The sequence below is a fragment of the Hakea prostrata genome, chromosome 8, assembly GCF_041222555.1.
Source record: "Hakea prostrata isolate BN-2017 chromosome 8, UWA_Hpros_2, whole genome shotgun sequence".
Lineage (NCBI taxonomy): Eukaryota > Viridiplantae > Streptophyta > Magnoliopsida > Proteales > Proteaceae > Hakea > Hakea prostrata.
This window is the reverse complement of record NC_142607.1, coordinates 48670098-48684621: the sequence shown is the minus strand read 5'-3', so window position 1 is coordinate 48684621 and position 14524 is coordinate 48670098. Positions and strand designations below refer to the sequence as shown.

The 14524-nt window shown below is 38.2% G+C and overlaps 4 protein-coding genes across 4 annotated transcripts; 1 reads left to right on the top strand and 3 right to left on the bottom strand.

Annotated features, from left to right (window-relative positions):
* The first annotated feature begins 69 nt into the window (after positions 1–69).
* On the top strand, positions 70–5128 carry LOC149008337 (25.3 kDa vesicle transport protein SEC22-1-like). Its single transcript, XM_089165060.1, has 7 exons — positions 70–268; positions 870–933; positions 1046–1254; positions 2101–2261; positions 2383–2529; positions 3357–3433; positions 4641–5128. Exons 3-7 carry the CDS (start codon positions 1067–1069, stop codon positions 4722–4724), a joined length of 657 nt encoding a protein of 218 aa, XP_089021186.1. The 5' UTR covers positions 70–268; positions 870–933; positions 1046–1066; the 3' UTR covers positions 4725–5128.
* A 321-nt stretch (positions 5129–5449) lies between these two features.
* Positions 5450–6615, bottom strand: LOC149008336 (putative glutathione S-transferase). The gene is made up of 2 exons (XM_089165059.1): positions 6258–6615; positions 5450–5932 (listed from the first exon to the last, which is right to left on the bottom strand). Exons 1-2 carry the CDS (start codon positions 6567–6569, stop codon positions 5561–5563), a joined length of 684 nt encoding a protein of 227 aa, XP_089021185.1. The 5' UTR covers positions 6570–6615; the 3' UTR covers positions 5450–5560.
* Positions 6616–8261: 1646 nt separating this feature from the next.
* On the bottom strand, positions 8262–9541 carry LOC149008335 (putative glutathione S-transferase). The gene is made up of 2 exons (XM_089166139.1): positions 9122–9541; positions 8262–8796 (listed from the first exon to the last, which is right to left on the bottom strand). The coding sequence occupies exons 1-2, from the start codon at positions 9515–9517 to the stop codon at positions 8425–8427; spliced, it is 768 nt and encodes a 255-aa protein (XP_089022265.1). The 5' UTR covers positions 9518–9541; the 3' UTR covers positions 8262–8424.
* Positions 9542–11503: 1962 nt separating this feature from the next.
* Positions 11504–12834, bottom strand: LOC149008334 (putative glutathione S-transferase). The gene is made up of 2 exons (XM_089167592.1): positions 12418–12834; positions 11504–12086 (listed from the first exon to the last, which is right to left on the bottom strand). The coding sequence occupies exons 1-2, from the start codon at positions 12727–12729 to the stop codon at positions 11715–11717; spliced, it is 684 nt and encodes a 227-aa protein (XP_089023718.1). The 5' UTR covers positions 12730–12834; the 3' UTR covers positions 11504–11714.
* Positions 12835–14524: the final 1690 nt, after the last annotated feature.

The window sequence follows — 14524 nt, the reverse complement described above, 5'->3', positions numbered from 1 at the left end:
TTTCGTTTAAAACGCGTACCGTTCGTTTAAAACAACCGACCTCTGTTCCAAAACGACAGCATGTCAGAATCAGATCCGATCCATAGAAAATAGTCTTGATGTTCATCCTTTTCATTAACCCCCTCCAAAAAAAATACATTCCTAAAATTCTTTTTAAATTTTGAAAAACCTATTCCACCCTCGACGAAATCGCTGGAGCTTCATCGTCGTCTCTCCTCGTTTGCTCCGGCGATCTTTCTCTGTCCGACGTATGGTGGTTCGACGCAAGGTATGCTCTCTGTCTTTCTCTCCTTCTTTCTCAATGTGAAGAAGTGTTTTTGTTGCTTAGGTCCAATTATGAAACATTGCCTCCTTTGAAGCAGATCTATGATCTCTACCTATATTTTTATCTCTCAAGCATCCTTTCTATACCGAAATTGAGGTTTGTTTCGGTGAAGTTAGTTGGTGTTTCATTTGATTGATGAAGGCTCGATCCATGTTGGAACTGATCGATCTTCAAATTACTCGGTCTGGGAGTTTCTAAACCCTAGAAAATTAAAACAATCGTCTCCGGAGGAATGGATGTCGATGACTCTTTTAGCGCAAACTCAAATTGCAAGATGTGAAGTAGTTGTTTCAGCTTTTTAAATGATGACAGATACCAAGCGCTGGAAGTTTTATCAAATTAATGTCGGCAAGAGTATTCATCCAAAAATATAGTTAATAACGCAAATGGGATTCAGTGTTTTGAGTCTTGACGATGCTTTAAACCTTTTGACAAGCCTTAATCTGATCCGTCGTTGCACTTGAAAATGCATGGATTATGGAATTGCACTTCAGGTTTTGACGAGCTATTGCAACTTGGGATACTAATCTTTGCATTATACCAGGTTTCTGGCCCTTGACCTCTGACAGTGTGAAGTTGAACGACCTGGAGAACAAATACCCATACTGGTTTGTTGAGTTGGCAAAAAACCTTGCATCTATTAGACATTCATGTCTTGATTACTTACACGGCTATTAGTCTGTTCCACGGCAGGGTTGATTCACATTGTGGGTTTTGCAGCTCTGATCTGTAACAGTGAACATGGTGAAGCTAACAATGGTAGCTCGTGTTACCGATGGCCTTCCACTAGCGGAAGGACTTGATGATGGCCGTGATATAAAAGATTCTGAATTCTACAAGCAGCAGGCCAAGGCTTTGTTTAAGAATCTGTCGAGGGGCCAACATGAAGCTTCAAGAATGTCTGTTGAAACTGGTCCTTACGTTTTTCAGTATCCTTTTTCATTTTATTTTTTTAATAAGACTGTTTGCATTTAGAAAATCTGTTCAAAAGAATTTAATGCAATTATAAAAAATAAAATAAAAATTCTCCTCTCACATTTTCCGTATAATGCACGAGTCATCAGATTCAATCAGAAATAGTTGATGCATGATGGTTCCTGTAACGAGGGGAGTTGTGTTTTTATGTCATCCACGCCATTTTTTGATACATTTCTTTAATGGATAAGCCATTTTCCAAGTGCTTTAGCCAGGGTGTGTGGTTGCATTAAATAATGATGCTTAGCAGGACTTGTTTGTTATTGATCAAGCTCTGACTCTGTACTTATTTATAGGCTGTATCAATCAATTGGTGTTCTTTGCTTGTGATACATTGTATACACTTATATGGCAATAAGATGCACATCAATTAGAAAAAAAGTTGTCTAGGGATTCAGAACACAGAAGTGGGATCTTGACTGGTCCTGGCTGGATTGCCCTGGAGTTGATACATTCTTGATATATATAGTTTTCAGTACAAGGACTGGACGAGCCATATTAGCTGGGATAGTTGTTGAAGTGCCTTGATCGCCTCCTTCCACCTTGCATCCAACTTGTTTCCAGTGCCTTGGGCCAGCTAGATGTCATAACTATGTCAGCCAGAATCAGGATCAATCCAAATCCTTGAAACTTTGGGTTGTCCTGAGTTATGTCGATGAATATCCAGTTGCCTACTCTCTTTTGTTGCCTGTTTTTCCCTTTAATCAAAAAATGAAAACTTTAATCAAAGCATGGTGCTTTGTTGGTTTCTCTTGTCATGTCACCCTTTTCAAACTTGTTACCTTGACCCATAATTACAGCTACATTATTGAAGGCCGTGTATGTTACCTGACAATGTGTGATCGTGCTTATCCAAAGAAATTGGCATTTCAATATCTAGAAGATCTGAAGAATGAATTTGAAAGAGTCAATGGGAATCAAATTGAAACTGCTGCCAGACCTTATGCCTTTATTAAATTTGGTATGTTTCTATGCATTCTGTTATTTTTTGTTTACAGTAACCTTCTTATTCCATATGTTTTGCTCATGGACATATTATATCCTGTTTTGGTTTGTCATTTTCTTCTGTTTCTGTTGGATAGATACATTCATACAAAAGACCAGGAAATTGTACTTGGATACACAAACTCAGAGGAACCTCGCAAAGTTGAATGATGAACTCTATGAAGTACACCAAATAATGACTCGAAACGTACAGGAAGTTCTTGGTGTTGGTGAAAAGCTGGACCGTAAGTTTAGTTTTATCGCAGATTGCTTGGCTTCTATTATTTCCTATCTCCTTAAGGTGCAATTTACTGGGAATGTGGGACAAAAATGCCCATCTGTCTAAAAACCTCAGGTTCTGTATACCTTTTATGAATGTTCGTATTGGCCACTGACTGTCAAGATGAAATGTCGAATTTATGGAAAGAGCTACCTATGTTTCCTATTCTAGTCAGTCTGACTTGTAGCAGACATGTGTTTGGTGTCATGCCCGCATTACCATCTGAGTTGTGACTGCCGTTAAACTTGCATTCTCCCCCCAGTTTCTTCCCCCCCCCCCCCTCCTTTTTCCTTCTTTAAATACTGTGTGGTCTGGTCATCATATTCAACTCTCTCTAGCTTCATTAGGATCAGGAATCTCTGTAGTTACTCAATACGTGTTGAAATTGAAGATCGTGGTCAGTCTAAAATGCTTATTCTGAACCACATTCCAGATTAGCAGTTCTCATGAATTTGTGTGGAGTCTATTGTTTGATTAAGTGGTCTATTCTCTCCCACTTATTCCTGGATCACTCAAGAAATCCATTGAAGCCCCTCAAATAACAGAGTGAGCTTTTTAGGTTACTCATGGTCATTCAGTAGATTGAGAGGCATGGAACAGTGGGTTTGACCTAATAACCATCATAATGCTTGCTCTTGAAACTTAAGCTCAGTGCATTCTGCCATGTGAGATTTTGTTTGCTTAGGAGGCTATTTGCTTTCTATTGATCATTGGAATCTGAAAACAAAATTCCATTCATTTTTTCTGGACTTCATTTATGATTTCTTTTCTTTTTATTTTTTTATTTTGTAGAGGTAAGTCAATTGTCAAGCAGGCTGACCTCCGAATCTCGTGTCTATGCTGACAAGGCAAGAGATCTAAATCGACAGGTAAACTCTCGTCAATGATTCTACATGCTATATTGGTGAAAACTTCCAAAAAATCAAAAAATTTTACTTTCCGGTGGACTTCAGTTTTGCTCCTATTACTGATTTGGCCTCGTAGTATATATCTGCATTCATATTTTGTATGTTATCGAAATCGCTGTATTTCTCGCTTGATGATATGCTTTGTACAACATGCACACACACAGACACACCAAAAAAGAAAAAGAAACACACAGACTCTGCAATCATGTATCATGAGATGACATCATCCTAACAAGATTATCCCTATTAAAAGTTAAATTGGAATGAGTTATTTGATGCAGAAATAGTTATAGGTTGTTGGTAATGAGGCTTTTTTTCTTGCTTTAGTTATCAATAAGTTAATTTGTCATAAATGGGACATCCCACATTTATTCTTTATCGATGATATTGTAATTATTGATAAGACTGGAGATACAAGGAGAACATAAAAAGGGAGGGCCGTGAAGCAAGCATGCATCTACTTCTTTGATGTACATGGTGTGACTCAAAATGTAAGCAAGCACATCAACATTAGTGACAAAATTTTCTATTTGATGTGTTTTTTCCTTATGTAGATTGCCATTGATTACAGTGAAGAAAAGGATGGGGGTGAGACTTCCAGTTTTCTACTTATATGCTAGCAATAGAGTTCCTCTTTTCCCATTTTATTTTTACATTCTACAAACTTTCACTTCTGAGAGCATTTGACGTCTTAATAAGGGATGTCATTGTGTAGCATTTTTCAGTTAAATTACTTAAATATAGCAAGATTGGCAGATTGTATCGCACATATGATTCTAAGGTAACAACTGTAATATATTTTTTCATTCTTCTAGAATTGCAGATCAAATTAGATCAGTTTATGTCTTGTCTTGTTGGAACCCAGTTTAATTTGTAGAAAGAAATGATTGGGTGTGGAATTGTCAGCCTGTTATATGAATTTAATGTAATTCTGATTTGAAATTGGCCTGCAAAATGTTTCTTTAGAAGTCATCAGACTTAAAACAGATAGGTAGGTGCTGGCATGCAATCAAGTGTAGAATCGTATTTAATCATCTGTAAAATTAATGGACAACAAAATACACTTCATTTTCAGTCTTGTATATGGAAAATATGTATCTACTTTCCAACTAATGTCTTATAAATCAGTTTAGATTTCTCATTGTTTGTTGAAAATGGTCTTTTGCAGGCTTTGATTCGAAAATGGGCTCCTGTTGCCATTGTCTTAGGAGTTGTCATCCTCCTATTTTGGGTCAGAAAGAAGATCTGGTGATTTCTGCTCTTTTGCAGTTCTGAGTGGTTCTCACTTCCTGCACAGGGACTTCAAATTACTGTTACTCCCATGGTTTGGCGGGTGACATACTGATCACAAGGCTGCACATTCCGAGTGGGTCTCTCACCCATATGGATACTTCAATCATGTAACCAAGACCATACAGGTTTTCGGCCATAGAAAAACCCATGGATATGAGGATGCGAAATCTTGCTATGGGAGAATTAATCTAGAATTTTGTTTATTTACTTTTCATTTTTTGGTATAAGGATCGAACTAGAAATACTACCATATGAATTTGAGCAATTCTTTCAAGAATACTTGAAGGCTATAGTCATTGTTAGTTATATTGATATGGATCCCTATACTAAGGGTGTATAATGAATTTTTACTCTCTGCTGCAACTCCTGATCTGTTTCTTGTGACTGTTACTCCTGGCCCCTCCTTTGGGTATTTAATTTTAGATTTTCAGCAATCTGGAGATTTTCTGGATTAGAGCACAGATGGAGAAATAGCCCCTCAAAAAGTTTTTGAAGCATTGTGATTGCATTATGATTTCACCCCTATTTAATAAACCCCTTCCCTTGTGTAGCTGTTGTTGAGATTACAAATTGCAATATAGAAAAACAGAAAACAGATGGTACTTGGAATTAAGTTTATATAGCAAGGTCTACATGACCAATTAATCTCTGGAAGGCAAGCATTCCTTGCATTACTCACTAACTGCTGATGAGGTTACAGATTGAAATTCGAAAAACAGAAACCAAATGACAAAGGTAGGATGATCATGCTTAACTAGCAAGTTCACCACCATTAACTACAATGGACGAAGCCACTTATATTTTATAAACCATTGTTTTGGATGCAGAGATTGCTTCTTTGCGAGCTTGAAGGTACATGAGCAATTCATCTCTGGGAGGCAAGCATTCCTTGACAACCTCAATACTGAGAAACTGTTCAATCCATCTGCACAAGATGGGAAATTTCTCTTCTACTAGCAATTTCATGCCTGTCACCTCCTCAAATATTCCAAACCAGAAAGCAATTAAGTTAGCTGCAATGTCTACCATTCCAATACTCTCCCCTCCAAAGAACTTCTTCCCCTTGAGCTCGTTTTCCAGGGTCCTTAAGTGCTCCCATGCCTCTTCCATGGCTTTCTCTAGCTCCTTCCCTTCATTCCAGCTAGCAATCAACCCTGCAGGAACAAACTGCTTACAGGAAGTTCGAGTTAACTTTACCAGACAATACAAAATAACGACTCACCTTCTGGCTGAAACAAAACCCACTTAGAGAAGAGAACAGTTACAGATAATAACGTATGGAAAGTGATCAAAAGAGAACACCAGACCTGAGTCCAGTTAACTTGAGATCCCATCAGTGAGAAAATCCACTCAAGGTGATCTCTGAATTACTGGAAATTGAAAATCCAATATTCCTTCAAAACTCACTTCATTAGCATCCAGATCAACTCATGATTGAACAAGTATGAACAGAAACAGAGAAGAAAATATGGTTTTCTTTTTTATAGCTCACCTTCTCATCTATAAACTTGACCCAGAAACGCGTCATGGCTCTCTCGTAAGGTTCTTCAGGCATTAGGCTATAGCCTTTCCAGGTGTCATCAATATATTCAAGTATGATGGTGGATTCTAGGATGATCTTTTCATTGTGTACAAGAACAGGGATCTTCTTATGAACTGGGTTATATTTGAGAAGCAAAGGACTCTTGTTAGCTAGATCTTCTTCAATGTATTCATAAGGGACACCCTTAAGTTTCAGAGCTAGCTGAACTCTGTGACTGTATGGGCTTATCCACATGCCCATCACCTTTACTTCTTCAGCCATTGATGTTCTTGCAGTTGCTCTTTCTTTTTCTTTTCCAAATGACTAACAAGGGTTCACCTTCTGTTTGATTCTCTTCTGCTAAAATCTTCTTATACCTCTTTGGTTTCTTCACATCCAAGAAATCTATATTTTTGGAACAGTACATCTGTGCATTAAAAGCAACGTTTGCCCTCTAAAATATTCATCTACATCAGATTTTTACTGATTGAGTAGACTAAATTATTGCAAAATTAATCAGATAACCATGGATGGGTTTTAATATCTTACCTTACGTTGAACCTGGACTTTGAACGTCATTCGTATTGACTATAAGAACACACTGATCATGAAATTCAAACAATCAGACAAAAGAAAGAATTAAGAATTTGGATCATGTCCTTATGCAATGGTGTCATAGATTTTTGAGGGCCACACGCATATGTTTCAGATTTAGGTCGACAATATAATTTACAGTGGATTGATCCTTCTCACAAACCATGCTCACAAGCTAGGTTTAAAGTATCGATATCGAGTATCGTATCGGTCAAGTTATTTTAAGAGACGTATCGTCTTGTATCGAGTATTGTATCACTCTAGCTAATATATTTTAGTATAATTCAGTGGAGAAATGTATCGAGATGTATTTTATCGGTTGGGTCAAACATGGATACGTATCAGCTAGTTTCTTATGGTGTCGTGGGATACTTTAAACTTTGCTCACAAGGTTAACATGATTTGAATGTACTATTGACTTGCATTTTAGTCTAAAATGACATAAAACTAAAGTGTCCTCATCCGAATTCGGATCCTCTCTGTCCTACATTGCCCTCTGTCCTGTCCGTCTGATTGTCTGATGGGTAAGCATGACGCATAAAGGTCCAGCCATTTGATGGAAAGACTGAAACAGAATCATTCCATTTAGAAATGGCTGAAACATAATCAATCTATTTTCAAAAGGTGTGTTTCCTCTCCATCTGATTTGGTTGTGTGAATTTTGTAGGCCTTACTTGTTGTGGGATACAAGTTACTTCAGAGAGATGGTGGCATTCCAACTGGGAATGTTACAATTGGTGCTTAAACAATATGTGTGAATGCATTCATGTCTTCCTGCAGCTTTTCTTCTTCATTTAAGAGAACCACACTGGAAATCCTGCTGGGAAATTCTTAAAGAGAATACCATACATTTTGGTGAGCTTTTATTTTACTAGGATTCTCAAGAAATGGAGAAATATTATGAGATGAATGCAAGTTTGAATGCATTGTAATCTCAACACTACTTGAAAATATATTCATGCCTACTGCTGCATTAAACAATTGTTTGAAGAACCACCCAGCGGCTTCCAAGGAAATAATGGATGATGTGCAAATCCTGTATAAACCAATATAGAATTTCAGGTGAATGGGAAAGATATGTCTTCTTTACATGTATGAATCATGCTGCTTCTTTGTTATCTGAATGTCAGGTAGTTGCTTCCCTATGAAAAAAATTGTGGTTCCTTCTCAAGGTTTGAAATTTAAGCCTAAAGGCAGGGATGAAATGAAAAGTGATCACTAATTGGCTAGGTATGAAAGTCTGAGTTATGAACAGTTGATGTAATCCTTGCTGAAATCTTATTTTACTGGAGGAATCTCCAAGTGTATTATGTCAAATAAAAGCTTTGATCTACTTTATATATGTAAAGAGGATATCTTCTTGGCACCATAGGGGGTATTGATAGCTTTGTGTAAACACAAATTGAAACTTGGCCCCTTCCACAACTGCTGATGAGGTTAAATTGGAATACAAAAGAAAACAGAAGACTAATGGAAGAAGTACTTGGGAAGACAATGCTTAACTAGCAAGTTCACCACCATTAACAATGACGAACAAAGCCACTTATATTTTATAAACCATGGTTTTGGATGCAGAGATTGCTTCTTTGCGAGCTTGAAGGTACATGAGCAATTCATCTCTGGGAGGCAAGCATTCCTTGACAACCTCAATACTGAGAAACTGTTCAATCCATCTGCACAAGATGGGTACTTTCTCTTCTACTAGCAATTTCATGCCTGTCACCTCCTCAAATATTCCAAACCAAAAAGCAATTAAGTTAGCTGCAATATCTACGATTCCAATACTCTCCCCTCCAAAGAACTTCTTCCCCTTGAGTTCATTTTCCAGAGTCTTCAAGTGCTCCCATGCCTCTTCCATGGCCTTCTCTTGCTCCTTCCCTTCACTCCAGCGAGCAATCCTCACTGCAGGAACCAACTGCTCACAGGAAGTTTTAAGTTAACTTTAGCAGAGAATACAAACTAATGAATCACCTTCTGGCTGAAACAAAACCCATTTAGAAAATAGAACCATCACAGATGAACATATGGAAAGTGACCAAAAGGAAACATCCGAATTGTCCTATCGAAATGAGATCCCTTCAGTGAGAATCTATTCAAGGTGATCTCTGGATTGCTGGACATTAACAATCCATGAATCCAAAAGTCCTTGATTAGCTATACACCAACCACATCAACTCATGATTGCACAAATATGAACAGAAACAGAAAAGAAATGTAGTTTTTTTCCTTTTTTAGCTCACCTTCTCATCTATGAACTTGACCCAGAAATGCGCCATGGCTCTCTCATAAGGTTCTTCAGGCATTAGGCTATAACCTTTCCAGGTCTCATCAATATATTCAAGTATGACGGTAGATTCTAGGATGATCTTTTCATTGTGTACAAGAACAGGGATCTTCTTATGAACTGGGTTATATTTGAGAAGCAAAGGACTCTTGTTAGCTAGATCTTCTTCAATGTATTCATAAGAGACACCCTTCAGTTTTAGAGCTAGCTGAACTCTGTGACTGTATGGGCTTATCCACATGCCCATCACCTTTACTTCTTCAGCCATTGATGTTCTTGCTGTTGCTCCTTTCTCTATTCTAATCACTAACAATGGTTCAGCTCCTGTTTGTTCCTCGTCTGCTAAAACCATTTTATAGGTCTTTGGTTTCTTCACATCCAAGATATCTGAAGACTTCAAAACAAAATAGCTGGGCATGACAAGTTTTTTAATCCCATAAATTATTGGGAAATTAATTAATTAACCATAAGAGGTTTTAACATAACCTTCCGTTGAACGAAGACCTAAAAAAGGTCTCAGTACCTAAGCAATATCGTCATGAGTATTGACTATAAGAACACACTGACCATTAAATTAAGAATTTGGATCCAGTCCTCCTAACTCCTCAATTATTCCAACCCACAAAGCTATTTTATTACCTGCAATGTCTACAAATCCAATAGTCTCTCCTTCAAAAACTTCTTCCCCTTTCAGCTCGTTTTCCAGTGCCCTTAAAAGTTCTCCAACGCCTCATCCATGTCTTTCTCTTGCTCCTTCACTCCAGGCAAGCAATCCACAGTGCAAGCCCACACTGCTGACAAGAATTTTAGTTTAGCTTTACCAGAAATGTGAAATTGGATACATATTAAGAGGGAACAATCTGACACAAAAAGATACAGGCCTTTCGGTCTTTAACCAGAACCAATTTCGGAACTGAACAAAAGGGAACTGATCAGACCAGAATCCAATTAATATGATATCCCTTTAGATGAATCTCTGGAGAATCCACTCCAGTCATGGCCGGGATTTAACATCGAAGGGGTCCGAATAGTGGTGAATGCACATTCTACAAATTTGTCAAATACCCCAAAAGCTAATTATTGACAATTATGTTTCTACAAAAAGTTAAAACTGATAGGTAGATGTTGGCATGCAATCGAGTGTAGAACCTTAATTTATCATCTGTAAAATGTAATGATGGCAACAAAATACACTTCATTTTGAGTCTTGCATGTGGAAAATATACCTAATGCAGTATCTACTTTCAGATTAATGTCTTATAAATCTCTTCAGATTTCTCATAGTTTGTTGAAAATGGCCTTTTGCAGGTCAGAAAGAAGATCTGGTAATTTCATCTCTTTTGCAGTTCTAAGTGTTCCTCACTTCCTGCACAGAGATTTCAGATTATTGTTACTCTGTTACAATTAGAGCGATGTATCACACACAATCAAATAGAAAACAAGGAAGAAGGAGACACGGATTTTACCCTAGTTCACCTCAACATGAGGCTACGTCCAGCATTTGATTTTCACTATATTCTTCTCAAAACAACTACGTACAATGCGTTTAGAAACCCTAAGCCATAGTTATTCATGGGCTCAAACCCAAACTGTAAAGAAATTTTGAGACCCAGAGAAACATGGACCCTCTATAGGCTATGGGGGTGCACCACACCCTTGCCAAAGCGGCCTCCCTAGACCCCGCCCGCTCACCGGGAGTGGGATCCCATGTCCATTGGCAACACAATGCGAAGAATGAGTCAACTCAACATACACCCATGTTTTGGCGGGTGACATTCCGATCAAAAATGCTGCACATTCTGAGTGGGTCTCTCACCCATATGGGATTCTCTGATCATGTAACCAACAACAATACAGATTTTCATCCTAGGAAAATCCCTGGATAGAGGATGGATATGAGGAGGCGAAATCTTGCCATGGGGAAGTTAAACTAGAATTTTGTTTATTTATTTTTCATTTTTTGGTACAAGGATCGAACCAGAAATGCTACCATATGAATTTGAGCAATTCTTCAAAGAATACTTAAATACGCTATAATCATTGTTAGTTATATTGATATGGATCCCCATACTAATGGTATATAATGGAATTTTACTCTCTGCTGCAACTCCTGATCCGTTTCCTGCTACTGTCACTCCTGGCCTCACCTTGGAGTATTTAATTTTAGATGTTCAGCAATCTGGAGTTTTTCTGGATAAGAACACAGACTCATTTCTCCTTCGAGTATATTCCCTCAAAAGTTTTTGAAGCATTGTGATTGCACTATGATTTCACCACTATTTAACAAACCCCTTCCCTTGTGTAGCTGTTGTTGAGATTACAAATTGAAACACAGAAAAACAGAAAACAGATAATACTTGGAATTATGTTTAAATAGCAAGTTCTACATGACCAATTCATCTCTGGGAGGCAAGCATTCCTTGCATAACTCACCAACTGCTGATGAGGTTACAGATTGAAATTCAAAAAACAGAAACCAAATGACAAAGGTAGGATGATCATGCTTAACTAGCAAGTTCACCACCATTAACAACAACGGACGAAGCCACTTATATTTTATAAACCATGTTTTTGGATGCAGAGATTGCTTCTTTGCGAGCTTCAAAGTACATGAGCAATTCATCTCTGGGAGGCAAGGATTCCTTGACAACCTCAATACTGAGAAACTGTTCAATCCATCTGCACAAGATGGGTAATTTCTCTTCTACTAGCAAATTCATCCCTGTTACTTCCCCAAAAATTCCATACCAGAAAGCAATTAAGTTAGCTGCAATGTCTACCATTCCAATACTCTCCCCTCCAAAGAACTTCTTCCCCTTGAGCTCATTTTCCAGGGTCCTTAAGTGCTCCCATGCCTCTTCCATGGCTTTCTCTTGCTCCTTCCCTTCACTCCAGCTAGCCATCCATGCTGCAGGACTACACTGCTCACAGGAATTTTAAGTCAACTTTAGCAGAGAATACAAAACAATGACTCACCTTCTGGCTGAAACAAAACACGGTTAGAGCAGAGAACCATCACAGACAATAACATATGGAAAGTGATCAAAAGAGAACACCAGACCTGATTCCAGTTAACATGAGATCCCTTCAGTGAGAATCCACTCAAGGTGATCTCTGGATTACTGGACATAAAATAATCTATGAATCCAATAGTCCTTGACAGACTCACTTGATTAGCCATACGCCAATCCCATCAACTCATGATTGAACAAATATGAACAGAAACAGAGAAGGAAAAAAAATTCAGCTCACCTTCTCATCTATGAACTTAACCCAGAAAAGCGCCATGGCTCTCTCATAAGGTTCTTCAGGCATTAGGCTGTATCCGTTCCAGGTCTCATCAATATATTCAAGTATGACGGTGGATTCAAGGATGATCTTTTCATTGTGTACAAGAACAGGGATCTTCTTATGAATTGGGTTATACTTGAGAAGCAACGGACTCTTGTTAGCTAGATCTTCTTCAATGTATTCATAAGGGACACCCTTCAGTTTCAGAGCTAGCTGAACTCTGTGACTGAATGGGCTTATCCACGAGCCCATCACCTTTACTTCTTGAGCCATTGATGTTCTTGCTGTTGCTCTTTCTTTCTCTTTACTACTGACTAACGATGGTTCACCTTCAGTTAGTCCCTCTTCTGCTAAAAACTTTTTGTACGTTTTTGGTTTCTTCACACCCAAGAAATATATAGTTTTCAAAACAGAACATCTGTGCACTACAAGTATTTTAATCCCATAAATTATTGGGAAATTAATCAGACAACCATTAAGAGGTTTTAATATCTTACCCTTCCGTTGAACCAAGACCTAAAAATGGTTTCAGTACCTAAGCATATTGTCATCTGTTTTGACTGTAAGTGGAGAGCCTGGCTCGTCTGCTGTTGACTAGAATTATAGAAAGCCCACAAGGTTAAGGTGATAAGATTTTTTTTTAAAAAAATTATTATATTTTATTTATAAGCCTACATACTTTATGGTTGTAAGGCCAGGGGAGATGAACCACACTCATACGTACGCACTGACCTTGAAATTCAAACAAACAAATAAACAAAAGAAACAAGTAAGAATTTGGATCATATCCTCCTACTTACTCAAATATTCCAACCCACAAAGCTATTTATTTACCAGCAATGTCTACTAGTCCAATAGTCTCTTCTTCAAAGAACTTCACTTTGAGCTCGTTTTCCAGTGTCCTTAAAGTTCCCCAATGCCGCATTTATGGCTTTCTCTTGCTCCTTCCCTTCACTCAGGCAAGCAATCCACGGTGCACAAGCCCACACTGCTGACAAGAATCTAGTTTACCTTTACCAGAGAATGTGAAATTGGATACAAATTAAGAGGGAACAATCTGACACAAAAGATACCAGCATTTTAGTTTCAAACAGAACCCATTTGGAACTGAACAAAAGGAAACTATCAGAACAGAATCCAACTCATATGAGATCTCTTTAGATGAATCTCTTGAGAACCCACTCCAGTTATATATGGATTTACTAGTCTTCTCACACTTTTTCACCACATAATAAGGGTGGGATAGGATCCACTGGTCTCACATGACCCCATCCCTTTTATATGGTGGCGAGGCATGAGGTGAGCACAAACTACCTTGACAGGTAGAGGATCCAGACTCGACTTACCCAAGAAGTATAGTTAGAAGTATAGTTAGAGCACTGGCCACTACCTTGACAGGTAAAGGATTCGGACATGATTTACCTATCATGCATAGTCTGAAAGAGGAGGTGATATTCTTAGGTAGTGTTATCTCAGTAACTTTTGCTGAGAAGATGTTCGTATACCTTGACCTCTGGCTATAAGTGCAATTTACCGACCACTGCACCAAGACACCCCCCTAAAGACCAAATACATTAAACAACAAAATTTAAGTATGAATCAATCCCACAAATTATTGGCAAATTAAACAGATGCGCATTAAGGGGTTCTTGTTGTTTTACCTAACATGATCTGTTTGGACTTGACTTTTTCTGGTAATATGCATGGAACTATAAACCTTAGCTCCTGTCATCACATGGTGGGTGAACCATGTCAATCAAACTTAGTTCTTTCTTGCCACTGTGCCATGACGAGGGAGAGTTTTCTGCTCTGGCAGTTAGAGGGAGGGTATCTTCAAACTGGAACCCAAGTTGCTACTGTCAGCTCGAACCCATCCTAAGGTTGTTCCTCAGATTGAATCTTGAACAGGGGCTTGGCTGAAATGATGTTATATCTTTTTGCATTTCATCGAGCAGTTCGTATGCAAGGAATTTTTTTCTTTTTTTCTAACTTTCTGGGTGCAAATTCGTATGCAACGGACCAAAGTAACAGATATTGAACAACTTTGCCTGAATTCTTCCTCGTACAC

Excerpts from the sequence above, each read along its gene's own strand:
- LOC149008337 (XM_089165060.1), top strand. The coding sequence starts at position 1,067 with ATGGTGAAGCTAACAATGGTAGCTCGTGTTACCGATGGCCTTCCACTA. Across the intron at positions 2,262-2,382 it reads TTATGCCTTTATTAAATTTG|ATACATTCATACAAAAGACC; the intron begins GTATGTTTCTAT and ends TCTGTTGGATAG. Across the intron at positions 3,434-4,640 it reads CAAGAGATCTAAATCGACAG|GCTTTGATTCGAAAATGGGC; the intron begins GTAAACTCTCGT and ends GGTCTTTTGCAG.
- LOC149008335 (XM_089166139.1), bottom strand. The coding sequence starts at position 9,517 with ATGGTTTTAGCAGACGAGGAACAAACAGGAGCTGAACCATTGTTAGTG. Across the intron at positions 8,797-9,121 it reads TCAAGTTCATAGATGAGAAG|TTGGTTCCTGCAGTGAGGAT; the intron begins GTGAGCTAAAAA and ends TCCTGTGAGCAG.
- LOC149008334 (XM_089167592.1), bottom strand. The coding sequence starts at position 12,729 with ATGGCTCAAGAAGTAAAGGTGATGGGCTCGTGGATAAGCCCATTCAGT. Across the intron at positions 12,087-12,417 it reads TTAAGTTCATAGATGAGAAG|TGTAGTCCTGCAGCATGGAT; the intron begins GTGAGCTGAATT and ends TCCTGTGAGCAG.
- LOC149008336 (XM_089165059.1), bottom strand. The coding sequence starts at position 6,569 with ATGGCTGAAGAAGTAAAGGTGATGGGCATGTGGATAAGCCCATACAGT. Across the intron at positions 5,933-6,257 it reads TCAAGTTTATAGATGAGAAG|TTTGTTCCTGCAGGGTTGAT; the intron begins GTGAGCTATAAA and ends TCCTGTAAGCAG.